Source organism: Triticum dicoccoides, chromosome 7B (assembly GCF_002162155.2).
Source record: "Triticum dicoccoides isolate Atlit2015 ecotype Zavitan chromosome 7B, WEW_v2.0, whole genome shotgun sequence".
NCBI lineage: Eukaryota > Viridiplantae > Streptophyta > Magnoliopsida > Poales > Poaceae > Triticum > Triticum dicoccoides.
The window spans coordinates 716991571-717005729 of record NC_041393.1 but is presented as its reverse complement, the minus strand read 5'-3'; the positions used below and the strand labels follow the sequence as shown (position 1 = coordinate 717005729).

Here is a 14159-nt window from a genome sequence, read left to right as displayed (position 1 = left end):
CCAAGCTTAATTTGAATTCGCAGATGCTCCCGGCTCCATGGACAGAAGTTTCATTGTTAGACTGGACTATGTACGGTTGAAACGCAAAAAGATCACATGATGTACTCGCAAAATATAATAGATAAATGAAGAAGACATTACTGGGTGATGGTTTTTAACCATTTCGGTGCAACGGTGATAAAAGTGAAGTCAAACCGAGCTAGGGATACTATTTTCCTCAAGTTAATCCACTTGAGATGTCGAGGATAAGGCAGACATGATATGTGTTGTTCAAGGACCACTCATATATAGGTTATTTACCACAGAAAACATAATTCAAAGGACCACGCATAGATAGATAGATATGATGATCAAGCATAAGTAGATGCTAAAAGGGACGGGAGGAAAGCGATGGCAGAGGCGACAAGGCCGGTCACAACCCACAAGCTAGCCATTGGAGGGGCCGACGTACGTGTTCAATCGTTTTACTACTGCCGTGTGAGTGATCTATGCTTGATTCATATCACATGGCCATAAGCTTTTGAGGGCATTTTCCATTTGCATGATGCCATAGCTAGCTAGCTAGACTAGATGTCACACGCAGAGAAAAATAATTTGCCATGTCTTTGGGATTCACTCTTTTCATGCATGTGGACCTTATCTTGTATGTGTCTGGGCATGTATGCGAGCGAGACTCTTCTAGCTTAGCTAAAAACGGCGACAAGATTTGGCATGCAGTAAAGAAACCGAGTGGTGCTAATTAAACAGGGCATATGCAGTACTCCCTCCGTCCGGAAATAGTTGTCATCAAAATGAATAAAAGGGGATGTATCTAGATATATTTTAGTTCTAGATACATTCCTTTTTGTCCATTTTGATGACAAGTATTTTCGGACGGAGGGAGTACGTACGTGGTTGGAATCTAGCAGCGTGGCTCTGTTGCATCAGATTAATTAACAACGTTTACATGAACAGCATACGCACACGTGCCAACACACCCAATTGTTTGCATGCAACATACGCACACACACGTTCACATGAACAACACAGGCACACCTAACAGCACTCCCACAAGTTCGAAGCACCATTGGACATTACACTAGGAAAATTAGAAGGGAGTAGTGAGATGTATACATATTTGTCTATGGCCGTCGAAATAGAACACGTACAACACGAAAGTCATATGAAATGAAGAGATAAAACTGCTGGTCAAATGAAAATTCAAACGGTCAACCGTGCGTGATTAATTTGTTAAAACCATCCAAATTAGTTTCAAACATAAACATGAAATTGAACATTAACAGTAAATAAAATCACAAACCAATCACCTGATGGAACCACAATATCAATATGCATCTTTTTCGTGTACAACTTATCTTGAATCGATACACGATTGTGTCGATTAGAAGCGACTAGTTGAACGAGATTGGAGGGTGACATGCATACACTGGTCACATGTAGATTTACTAGTCTATCATTTGTGAAACAGAAAAGCGTACAACATGAAAGTCGTGTCAAACAACAAGGTGAAACTACTCATCAGAGCAAATATCAGTCAAAGCTAATATCCCTGATCTTGCTCTTGCTAGTAAAGTAGTAATGTGTTGGCGTGTGGCTAATTTAAGAGCAGGCAGGGACTCATAGAAAGGAAGAGGGCATGCATGCATGTAGCTGGTTGCACGGCTCGGCTCACATGCACGCATGCAATGCACCGGCAAAACGGATAACTACTGCCGGAAATAACGCGTGACACGTTTAGTTGGGATGGCCGTACTACGCTGCTAGTGTACACGCATAGTATACTGCTAGTGTGCTATATATGTGTGTATATATAGTTGATGGAAAACTTCAAGTATGAATCATCTCTTAATTCTTATGCGGGGGGCTTCGATCCTCTGCGGGGTGCGACAATACAAGACCTCATGACACAACATAACGTACACTGTTTCCTACTATGTTAGACACCTAAAATCTTGAGCCTAAGTTTCACAAACAAAATTTGAGTTGTATTACCAACGAAATCATACCACTGAATCCGTATTTGAAAGTACTTGTCGTTGCTGCAGCAAATCTCAAGGCAAATGTGCAAGAAGATAGAAAAAGTTTGGCAAAGTTGTAAAGGCCGATCTATATGATTAAGCAGGCGGGGCAGGGCCGCAAAGGTGATAGCACGTGGACCAGAGGACCAGACTACCTACTGAGGATAGAGAAGTTTAACGATCATATTATTATGTCCACAAAAAAGAAAAATATGAATGAAGATGGGTCTTTTTACTAGTAAAAATGAATGACTATCGTGTGGCGCGATGGAATAACTTCTTATTTAGTGCAGATGAGTTCGGAAAGCTAGGCTCAAACTGAGGGATGTGAATCATTTTGCCTGAGATGTCGAGGCAGGTATGAGTTCAAGGACCATGTGTATATATATATGATATGATGAGATCATGCATAAATACTCGTAGTACTAACTACTACTACTAGTTGGAAACGTAGCGTGCAGCAAAAACGAGCAACCTAGCCTTTTGCTGCCATGTGCATGTGTGTGTGACTGTGCGTGCTGAACTTCACTCACATATATGTACATCTGCAAAGAAGTTAAGCATCACACTGCATTGCCAAAGAGGGTACACGGGCTGGGCAGACGAAACCTCGCCGCGGTTTCGTTTGTACAACGTCTCACTGCCATGCTAGATCACCATACCATGGTTATGCAACTCCGGCTCGACATGTCGTTGGGTGTTGGGGCGTCGTTCGCATCGCAGGCTCCAACACTGCCCGCTCGCGCTGCTTGGCGCTGCGTTGCTCGGCAAATATGTGCATCCCTTATGCACAGCCGCACGTGTGCATACCTTCACTGGATGCACATCCTATGGCAATCTCTCCTGCTCCCCGTGACGCCTTAGAGCACATATATGCAACCACAAGGACGAGTTACATGGACGGGTCGATACAGTAGGTTTCGACGCCCTATAAGTGCACCTCCCCACGAGACCCATATTCACCTTTCAACAACACAGCCGTCTACATTAGCGGGGAGAGAGAGAGTGCCGGGGGGAGGGGGGGTCATATGTCTCCAACATACCTATTATTTTTTATTGTTTCGTGCTATTATAGTATCAATTTTTGATGTTTTATATGCAATTATAGATCATTTCCTGGAACTAACCTATTAACTCAGCGCCAAGTGTCAGTTGCTGTTTTTAGCCTATTTTTGTTTCTTTAGGAAGTCGGTACAAAACGAAGTCCAAACGCTATAAAACTTTTTCATATTTTTTTACTGGAAAGAGACCATATAGAAGCTTCGGGAGGAGGCCAGAAGGCAAAGGAGTAGGCGACAAGGCACTTGGGCACGCCCTGGGGGCGCCCAAGTACCTTGTGCACCCCTCGATTCTCCATTTGACCTAATTCCAGCTCCATAAATTCTCTAAAATCGGGAAACCAACAGAGAGCCACCGAAAATACGTTTTCCGCCGCCGCATGTCTCTGTTCTTCTACGATCCCATCTGGAGGCCTTTTCCGGCACTCTGCCGAAGGGGGAATCGATCACGAAGGGCTTCTACATCAACCTTGTTGCCCTTTCGATGATGTGTGAGTAGTTTAGCACAGACCTACGGGTCCCTTTCTAGTAGCTAGATGGCTTCATCTCTCTCTTTGATCTTCAATACAATGTTCTCCTCGATTTTCTTGGGGTTCTATTCGATGTAATCTTCTTTTGCGGTGTGTTTGTTGGGATCCGATGAATTGGGGTTTATGATCAGATTATTCATGAATATTATTTGAGTCTTTTCTGAATTCTTATATGCATGATTATTATAGCTTTGTATTTCTCTTCAATCTATCCGTTTGGTTTGGTCAACTAGATTGATTTATTTTGCAATGAGAGATGTGCTTTGTAATGTGTTCAATCTTGCGGTGATCTATATACCAGTGACAGAAGGGGACAAGGCACATATTTATATTATTGCCATTAAGGGGAAAACCGCGGAGTTTATTCATATTGATTGGGTTTACTTTGTCTATATTATGTCATCTTGCTTAAGGCGTTACTCCATTCTTTATGAACTTAATACTCTGCTGGATAGCGGGTGATGTGTGGAGTAATAGTACTAGAGGCAGGCAGGAGTCGGTCTACTTATCTCGAACGTGATGCCTATATACATGAGCATTGTCTTGAATATCGTCATAACTATGTGCTTTTCTACCAATTGCCCAATAGTAATGGGTCCACCCACCGTATGCCAAATTTTGTTCGAGAGAGAAGTCTCTAGTGAAAACTATGCACCCCGGGTCTATCTTTACACTAGTAGAAAAATGGGCTTTTGTCCCAGTTGGTAAAGCCCTTTAGTCCCGGTTTTTGAACCGGTACTAAAGGGTCATTACTAATGCCTCTCCCCTTTAGTCCCGGTTCTTACACGAACCGGGACTAAAGGATGCGGCCACGTGGAACACCAACCGGGACTAAAGGAAATTTTGTGATTTTCTTTTGAAATTTTTTTTTGAAATTTTTTTATTTTCAAATTTCTGAATTATTTTAAACTCTAATCTCTAATCACCATCCCTCATCACTGCTCAATTTATCCTCCAATCTCTAATCACCCCTCATCATTCCAAATCATCTAACTTCTCGAACGGTCACCCATCCTCCCACTCCCCCAGCCTGAGCACGCTTAACTTCCGAGTTCTATTCTCCCTCGTTTCCAAGTCCGCACTTGTTGTTTTCCTCACAATAGTAAGATGTCAATCCTATTAACCCTCAGGAATTTTGCTTGAGCATGAAGTGACACATTTCACTGTTTGAGTTTGAAACTATTGTTTTAAAAAAAATATTTAGTAACACTAATATTTCTTGAATAATTAGTTTGACCATTGTTTGACCACAGTTTGACCACAGTTTGACCAGATTTGACCAAAATTCAAAATAACTGAAATAATTATTTAGTAACACTAATATTCTAGAATAATTAGTTTGACCATTGTTTGACCACAGTTTGAAATTTTTTCGATTTTTTCCACTCTAGATCTTAAAAGCCCCGTAACTTTTTTTTGTTAGGTTTTTGAGGATTTTGAAAATGTTTACGGGGTTCCCCCGTTAAATTTGGATATAACTTTTTGAGTAGATGATTTTTCATATAAAAAACTTTTTCATCCGAGTTAGTATGCAAAAGTTATGCCCATTTTACTAAATTCTAGAGAGATTTTGCAAATAAAGTCGAAATTCATATTTGTAAATTTTCCCAACAACTAGACCACATATCACATGGGAAACTTATTTTCTTTTATTTATTTTTTTTGACATTTTCATCATTTTTTTTTATTTTTTTTTAACTGAAAAGGCAATCCAGGCGGGGTAGAGTTTGAAAATGGGACCTTTAGTACCGGTTCGTGCCATGAACCGGTACTAATGCCTCAAACCCCATTAGTACCGATTGGTGGCTCGAACCGGGACTAAAGGTCTTTAGTCCCGGTTCGAGCCACCAACCGGTACTAATGGGCATCGCACCCTTTAGTCCCGGTTCGTGGCACCAACCGGGACTAAAAGGTCCAGACGAACCGGGACAAATGGCCCACGTGGCCCGGCCGCCCCCCTGGGCTCACGAACCGGCCCCCATTAGTACCGGTTCTGGATTGAACGGGGACTAATGGGCTGACCTGCCTGGACCATTGCCCCTTTTCTACTAGTGTTATCATGTATTAAAATCAAAAAAATACTTTGTTGCAATTTATTTACAACTATTTTATTTTATGTTTTTGTTTATCTATCTACCAATATCAGACTTGATCCTTGCAATTAATCGCCAAGGGATTGACAACCCCTTGTTTGGGTTAGGTGCAAGTATTTGTTCTTTTATGTGTAGGTGTTGTTCACGAGGCTTTGCGCTGGATTATGACTTTGGTTCTTAACCGAGGAAAATACTTATCTCCAATGTACTACATCATCCTCCCTTCTTCGGGAAAATCCCAACGCAGCTCACAAGTGGCAGGGTGGGGGGCAGAGGAGAAGCTAGGCAAGAAGGAGAGAGAGGGGGAGCAAGCTCCGATTGACTTCTCATGGCGGCAGTACCGATGGGCGACGGCGGGGCGGTAGTAGGTCCGGTAGGCGGCGGTAGCGTCGGGGGGAGGCTGGGTCCGCCGGCCATTACCTACGCATTCAGGGCCTATTGTACGTAGGTGTGACGATGTTCCTGCTGTCAGAGTTCGTCGTGGATCAAAAGGCCATACTTGACACTGACAGCTACGGGTTCTTCATGGGAATTGGCACTACACTCATGACGGTATTTTCTGCCGATTGTCCCAGCAGTGGTGAAGCTTGAAGAAGTTCTTTCGGGGGGAGGCAAATAGAATGTATGAGTTAGGGGGGAGAAAACCCAGAAAATTTTATAATCTAAGCTCCCAATTGGGGGGGGGGGGGGGCACAGCCCCCCTCCCCCTATATAGCAACTAAGCTCAGTCGTTGCGTCCCAACATCATCGGATCAATGTGCGTCCTCGGCTTCGCCGTCATCGCCGGCTCGTCGGCTTGGTACACCAACAAAAACTCCGTCGCTGAACCATATTTAACAATGCAAATCTTCGGCATTTGGTAATGCTCGGGTACAGAATTATGTGGATCTATATAATTGTTGGAGTTGTGTCGAATATAGTGTACAAGGTAGGTTACAGTTGGACTTGTAGTAGTATTGTGTTTAGATAGGATATGGAGTTGTGTCCTAGTAGGACACTTGTATCCTAAGCTCTCATATATAGTGGGGGTAGACACACGATGTAACCTATGCCAACATAATAGCACAGGAATGCAGGGGAAGCCGGCGGCATGTGCCGGCGTTCAGGGCGACCGGGTGCGGTATTGTAGCGGTGTCATGGGAAGGAGCGCTCATAGTCAAGCCCCGGGATGTAGCCATATCGGTGAACCTCGTTAACAAATCTCGGTGTCGTGCCTCGTTTGATTGATTGGTCCTCGGATGATCAACGGTATGCCTCGGATTTATTCTAACAAATGGTATCATGAGCTAGGTTGGTCAGAGGCCGTGGATTGTTGATCTAGACGTGAAAATATCGCGGAAGAATTATTTGTCGGCGAGATCGGAAGAATCGGCGTGCTGTTCGATCGCGTGGGCGCCGAGCTGACGTACTCAGAGTCGGCAAGGTTGGGCGCGGCTTGTGGCAACGCAGATGAGCAAGTGCGGTCCGGCGGGCACACGGATAGCAGCCCAGGCGGTGGAAGGACGCGTGCAGGCTGAGGACTCGATCGGACGCTGAGCATACAGATTCTAGCGATAGTTGTGCAATCGGAAACAGCAGTCACGGGATTTGTTTGAAAAAAAGGAAGACCGAGTCTCCACTGAGATAGGCAGGCTTAATCAATCGGCGAAAGAAATTCATCTATGGGATATGTATCCATCGGAATTAACAGGTGGTGTTGACAAGTCAATTGCTAGTATTGGAGTTGAAGCCAAGGAGCCAAACGTAAAGACCAATTCTTGGTTAGTTTTGCAAGTAGTATGCGGAGTTCTGTTCGTATGCTTGGGGAATCACATGGAAAGCTCAGATTATTTTTTCGCATAGTCAGTCATACAAAGAACCATGGCATCAGCGGGTACCAGGTTTGAGGTGGAAAAGTTCACGGAACTAAAGATCTTGGGTTATGGCAGACGAGGATGAAAGATTTATTGGCACAACAAGGATGCTTGAAGGCGTTGCGGGAAGTCATGTCAGCAGTGATGGAACTATCTGTGATGGATGGAAATTCATGGAATGATTTGGGAGCTTGGGTCGGACTAGGCAGTCTGACGGGATCGACGCGAGTCGGTCAGTACAGAAGACGGTGGTGAGATCGGCGATAACGACATAGGAGCGTGATGCTGATGGTGACCGACTTCTGGGCGTGGAAACACGTGGCGCGGGCCTGAGGGCTTGTGTGGCTTCAACAAGACTATGGCGCGGGGTTGATTCAAGACGGTGTGCACATGAGAGCTTGAAGTCGACGGGGCGCGAGGGTGGACTGATCATCTACCATGGAGTCATGTTGAAGGTGAAGCTGGATTGAAGGGCTACGGTGTAAGGATCTAGGGAATCGAAGCCTATTCAGCAAGGGGAAAAAGCGAGTGACACGCAGTTCAGACTGGAGCCCAGTGGTCTGATGAAAGCGTGAAACTAATCATCGGTCGGTGATGATCGGTGGTACTCTGCAGTGGGGGCTGAGTGGTGTGATTTCGCGACCCTTGAGACTCGACCGGGACAGCGGAGGCTCGACGCGGTAATAGCGGCGAGGTGTGCGATATGCATGAGACACGCAGACGAGCCAGGGCTCTGGTGGTCATACATGTGGTGAGACAACTGCGAATTTGACTCGGGATGACTACAAGCAATGATGAAATTCTTTCAAGTTTCAGACAGGCAGTCAACAAAGGAGCGGTGATGTTGATTTCAGATAACTCTTATGTGTGACACCCAATATGTGACTTGTTCAATTTCACGCAGGTCAGTGATCAGTGTGTGATAGCATTGGACGGATACTCTGGAAGTTGGGAGCACAAGCTAGAGTGACAAGGAACTTAATTTTGCTCGAGTGTTGACTGTGGTCAAGAAAAGAAGGGACTACAAGTTGCAGGTGGAGTCACATGGAGTCTTTGGGGTAGCAGCGATACTCATTGGATAAGCTCAAGTCCGGAGTACATGGAAGTTTGACGCATGGACAAATTCAAGGTGGTGGAGTATATTCGCCAAGGTGGAGTTTGTTGGAGTTGTGTCGAATATAGTGTACAAGGTAGGTTACAGTTGGACTTGTAGTAGTATTGTGTTTAGATAGGATATGGAGTCGTGTCCTAGTAGGACACTTGTATCCTAGGCTCTCATATATAGTGGGGGTAGACACACGATGTAACCTATGCCAACATAATAGCACAGGAACGCAGGGGAAGCCGGCGGCATGTGCCGGCGTCCAGGGCGACCGGGTGCGGTATTGTAGCGGTGTCATGAGGAGGAGCACTCATAGTCAAGCCCCGGGGATATAGCCATATCGATGAACCTCGTTAACAAATCTCGATATCGTGCCTCGTTTAATTGCTTGGTCCTCGAATGATCGACGGTATGTCTTGGATTTATTCTAACAATAATCTCTTCAAATCAATAGCCAATTTAACAATGAGCAGAACCATATTTGCTTCTCCTTCAGTTCAAGGCCCACCCTTTCCCTCCAACAATGAATTGGACTGGAACAATGAAAAGAAATTCAAGTTGTACAGAAAGCTAGGCTCAAACCGAGGAATGTGAATCATTTTGCCTGAGTTGATACACTTGACATGTCGATGCAGATATAAGTTCACGGACCATGTATAATACTCTCTCTGTTCCAAAATTTTTGTCTTAGATTTGCCTAGATACGGATGTATCTAATACTAAAATGTGACTTAATACATCTGTATTTAGACAAATCTAAGACAAAAATTTTGGGACAGAGAGAATACATGATATGATGAATTGATGATCAAACATACAGAGTAGATACGTATAGGCTAAAATGTCGCGAGGAATGCGATGGCAGTGGCGACACAGCCGGCCACAACCCACAAGCAAGGACGGCTCTACCTACTCCCTCCGTTTCTTTTAGGTTTGCATATAAAATTTGATCAAAATTAAACTTTTTAAAATTTAATCAACTTTATAGGAAAAGATATCAATATTCACACTATGAAATCAATATTATTAGATACATGATGAAATTAACTTTCATAACATAACATTAATATTATAAATGTTGATTTTTTTTATAAAGTCAATCAAACTTTATAAAAATTGACTTTGATCAAATGTTATATATATGCAGACTAAAAAGAAACGGAGGGAGAATGTGTTTGATCAACTTTCTACTATTAATCTCTTGTTCTATGCCTAATTCATAGCACAGGGCCGTAAACTATTTCAAAGCATTTGACCGGCCATTTGCTAGCTAGCTATCAACTGTAGATGTCACATGCATGCATGCATGCAGACAAATACGTACGCATCGGCTCGGCTTCCCTCGTCGTTGCACGGAGGTGGAAGAGACACCTGACAGTGTTGGCCCACCTATCGGGGAGACAGAAGACGGGCGAGGTCGTTTTGTGCTGCGGTTGCGCTGCTCTGCACTAACGCTGGCGAAATATAGAGCACGAGAGGATATGGCTTGGCCCACTAGGCTAATTAGGATTTAGCTTTATTGGATTCATTTATTTAGTTTAAAATTAACTAATTTTTTAACTAAAAAATAAAAGGAATTTTTTAACATTTCAGACTCTTCATTAGGACTTAGTAAAATTGTTTCTAGCATTAGTTAAATATTTATTTTTAGAACTTATTTTGAAAATGCCTTATGGGCTTTTATAAGTTCCGTAATTTTTTTGGGTCTGTAAAAATCCAAAATTGATAAATGGGATATAATAAATATTTCGATTTTTTTGGGAGAAGTCATATTATCTCCCCTCAATAATACTATTTGATATATTGGAAATATTTAAAATTTTAAATGGTCTTAAATACTCAATTAAATTCAAAATTAAACTCCAAATTCAAAATAAATCCAAATTTCAAATAAATCACTTATGAAATAGTTATCCACCATATTTGAGAAATTCATTTTATTCTCACTCCATAATGTTGAATGTGGTTTGAAAATAGTCCAAAAGAAATAAACGCCTTATGAATTTTGAATAAACCCCCCAACCATGATTTTCTTTATTGGAATAACGATTATCCTACTTTCATAATATGACATGGAAAGGTCTAAGCAGAGACTCAAAAAGTTTTAATTTCCCCTAAAAATCACAACATTTTACTCAATTTTACTCCCTCCGTCTGGTGAAAAGTGTACATATAGGAAATTTAGGACAAATTATGGAGTTGTGTAAAAAAATGCATTAGGAAGATGCAAACCACCATTTCTCTCCTCTTTAATTACCCAACCCACAATAAGGTAAGTGCATGTAGAATTAAGGAGACTATGTGTAGAATGTTATTGGTCTTGATTACCGTGTGATGAGAGAAAAAATGCTTTAGTGAACTCTTTGATGCCATGGACAAGTGACCCTCTTCAGCATATCTTGCGAAGCGACTTTAGTGAACTCCTTGGTGCCATGGACATACGGCATACTTGTCCGCCTCTTTTTCATCAATTCAGAACGATTCATCTGTACACAAGGTGTTATTCAAAACAATATTCCCTCCGTCCCATAATGTAAGACGTTTTCTGACACTATACATTATGGGACAGAGGGAGTAGCAATTAACATGCTCTCCAAAAAATGTGGAAAATTTGAATGATTTGTTCACAATAATAGAAAAGAATGTAAACAATGTGAATTAGTTTTAGTTATGAATTTTAGGAAATGCATGAACACTTTCCAAAATTACACAAATCACTTCCTCGGAATGTGTGAGCACTTTTTCAAAATTACACGAACATATTAAAAAATAAATATGTATACAGTTTTTGATTGTGCATAGGTTAAAAAAACGTGAGCACTTTTCAAAAATTAAATGAACACTTTTTAAATTATATGGTAATTCTTAAATATATAACACATTTTAGAATAAGTGTTTTAATAAAGTATACGTGAACACTATTTAAAAATGACATGAAATTTGTTATTTCAAAACATGAATGCTTTTAAAACTCTGTCACCATTTTATTAAAATACAAACATATTTTAAATTCTATGAAGATTTTCTAAAGTAATTTGTACGTCCAAATTTGTTTTTTTAATTTTAAATTGAGTTTGAACATATTTCTTCTTTTGAATTCTGCTCTCTCAGTCTCAAAATAAATGTCTAAACCTTAATATACCTTTGTACTACTAAAATTAATACAAAATTGAGACAATTATTTTGGTACGAAGGGAGTAAGAAATAAAACGTTCCCGCCATTTTGAAAACGTTAAATGCACGGCGCATTTCCGAAAACCGGGCTGAAACATTTGAAATTGGACGCGCGAAAATCCTCCGTCAGTTCCCGCCATTTCTTCCGCGCATAAAAACCAATCCCCTGAATCCCTCGTTCCCCATTCTCCAATCCGGCCACCAACACCATCGCCCCCAAGCCACGCGCCGCAAAAGCCATCCCGCTCTGCATCAATGGATGCGCCGCCGCCGCCGTCGCCGGCGGCGCACAACGTCAAGAAGCGCAAGTTGGACCGACTGGACGAGCAAGAACCACCACCGGAGAGCGGCAGGGCCGGCGACGGGGTCGGCCTCGACTTCTTCAACGCCCTCCCCGACGACCTCCTGTGCACCATCATCTCTCGCCTCCCCACCAAAGACGGAGTCCGCACGCAGGTCCTCGCCCGCCGGTGGCGGCCCCTCTGGCGCTCGGCGCCCCTCAACCTCATCGATCATGGCCTCTCCGGCCAGGTGGGTAAGCGCGTCGTCTACATCTCGAAGATCCTCGCCGAGCACCCCGGCCCGGCCCTCCGCCTCTCGCTCCCCTGCCTCCATGAACGCTACCACGACAAGATCGACGCCTGGCTTCGTTCCCAGGCCCTCACCGACCTCCAGGAGCTCAGCTTCGGCTACGACCCACTAGGCTTCCCGCCATACCGGCTGCCGCCGCCGCCGATACCACAGTCCGCGCTCCGCTTCGCGCCGACACTCCGCGTTGCCAGAATCAGCTACTGCTATTTCCCCAAGCTGCCTGCCGAGTCTCTGAATTTTCCGCATCTCAAGCAGCTCACCATGTACATGCTCACCATCTCGGACTTGTCTGCGTCGTCTCTGAATTTTCCGCACCTTAGGCAGCTCACCACACATGCAGTCACCATCTCGGGGGACGCTCTGCACAGCTTGCTCTCTGGCTGCCTTTCACTGGAAAGCCTTTTACTGAAAGTTAATGTTGGCGTTGGCCGCCTCCGCATCAACTCCTCGACCCTTCGGAGCATAGGCTTTTCTGCTCCTCATACGTCTGTGGCTTCCCCTGTCCAAGATCTGGTCATCGTGGACGCCCCTTGCCTTGAGAGGTTTCTACCACTCAGTGGAGGCTATGGTCCCTCCACAGTCCAGATCATCGGAGCACCCAAGCTGCAGATGATGGTTTTGCTGTCAAATGGCACATCCAAACTCCATATTGGAACCACAGGTTTTCAGGTAAACAACAGATTTCAGAGTCTTTTTGTTATGTGCAAAAAAGGTTATTGTTCTTATGTAGGCCTGTCATTTTCTTCAGGAATTGCCGGCCATCAGTGTGACAACCATCATGCACACTGTCAAGTTTTTGGTTATCGACACCGTTGGCCCTGATCTTGATGCAGTAATTGGCTTCCTCAAATGCTTCCCCTGCTTAGAGAGGCTGTATATCATTGTGAGTATTCACATCTGCTTGTCAGCATGTGCTCTAGTTGATTAACCAACTGCCTTTACATTCTCTATTCTTTCCATCTCCAGTCGCACCTACGGAAAGGAATGAAAAATGTGCGAAAATATGACCCGCTGGATCCAATCGAATGCCTCACGCTCCATCTCAAAAGCGTGGTCTTGCAGAACTACTGGGGTAACAAGCCAGATGTGGACTTTGCCAAATTTTTCATCTTGAATGCAATGGTGCTAGAGCAAATGATATTTATAACCCTCAACTGCTGCAATGAAAAATGGATGTCTGATCAACACAGACGGCTACGATTGGACCACAGAGCTTCTCTACATGCTCGATTTGAAGTCAAAAGCTATTTGAATCGGCACTGGATTGACTTCGCAGATAACAAGCATACCCATGATTTATCTGTGGCGAATCCCTTTGCTGATAGGTTCGAGAATCGCATCCTGGCCTTTGGCCTGACTTCTTTTGTAGTTTGAAGTTATCCCACTCTTCTGATTCTCTGTTCTGCTGTGCTTGAACGTTATTTACAATCTTTTCTGTTGATGCCATATTGTAAGATGTGTTAGCTGTTTACACCATCAGCTAGCAGACACTATGCTCCTGTACTGCATGTAACGATGGCAGGGCCTATGATATTTCAGAAGTTTTGTTTCTTTTCCGCTGTGTTTGAGTGTTATTTATTATCTTCTCTGTAATCTGTATAGGCTGTAGTGTTTTTTTTTCTGTTCTTTTTTATGTCATACTGTAAGATGTTTATACCAGCAGTTAGCACTACTATTCTTCTACATTGGCTTTAGTAAATGTAGGGCCTTTATAATACCATTTTCTACTACGAATCGAAC

At 43.2% G+C, this 14159-nt stretch overlaps 1 protein-coding gene across 1 annotated transcript; it reads left to right on the top strand.

The window, feature by feature from the left end:
- Positions 1–12036: 12036 nt before the first annotated feature.
- Positions 12037–13932, top strand: LOC119342079 (putative F-box/LRR-repeat protein At5g02700). The gene is made up of 3 exons (XM_037613922.1): positions 12037–13088; positions 13168–13302; positions 13386–13932. Exons 1-3 carry the CDS (start codon positions 12084–12086, stop codon positions 13791–13793), a joined length of 1548 nt encoding a protein of 515 aa, XP_037469819.1. The 5' UTR covers positions 12037–12083; the 3' UTR covers positions 13794–13932.
- The last annotated feature ends 227 nt before the right edge of the window (positions 13933–14159 follow it).

Excerpts from the sequence above, each read along its gene's own strand:
- LOC119342079 (XM_037613922.1), top strand. The coding sequence starts at position 12,084 with ATGGATGCGCCGCCGCCGCCGTCGCCGGCGGCGCACAACGTCAAGAAG. Across the intron at positions 13,089-13,167 it reads TTGGAACCACAGGTTTTCAG|GAATTGCCGGCCATCAGTGT; the intron begins GTAAACAACAGA and ends CATTTTCTTCAG. Across the intron at positions 13,303-13,385 it reads TAGAGAGGCTGTATATCATT|TCGCACCTACGGAAAGGAAT; the intron begins GTGAGTATTCAC and ends TTCCATCTCCAG.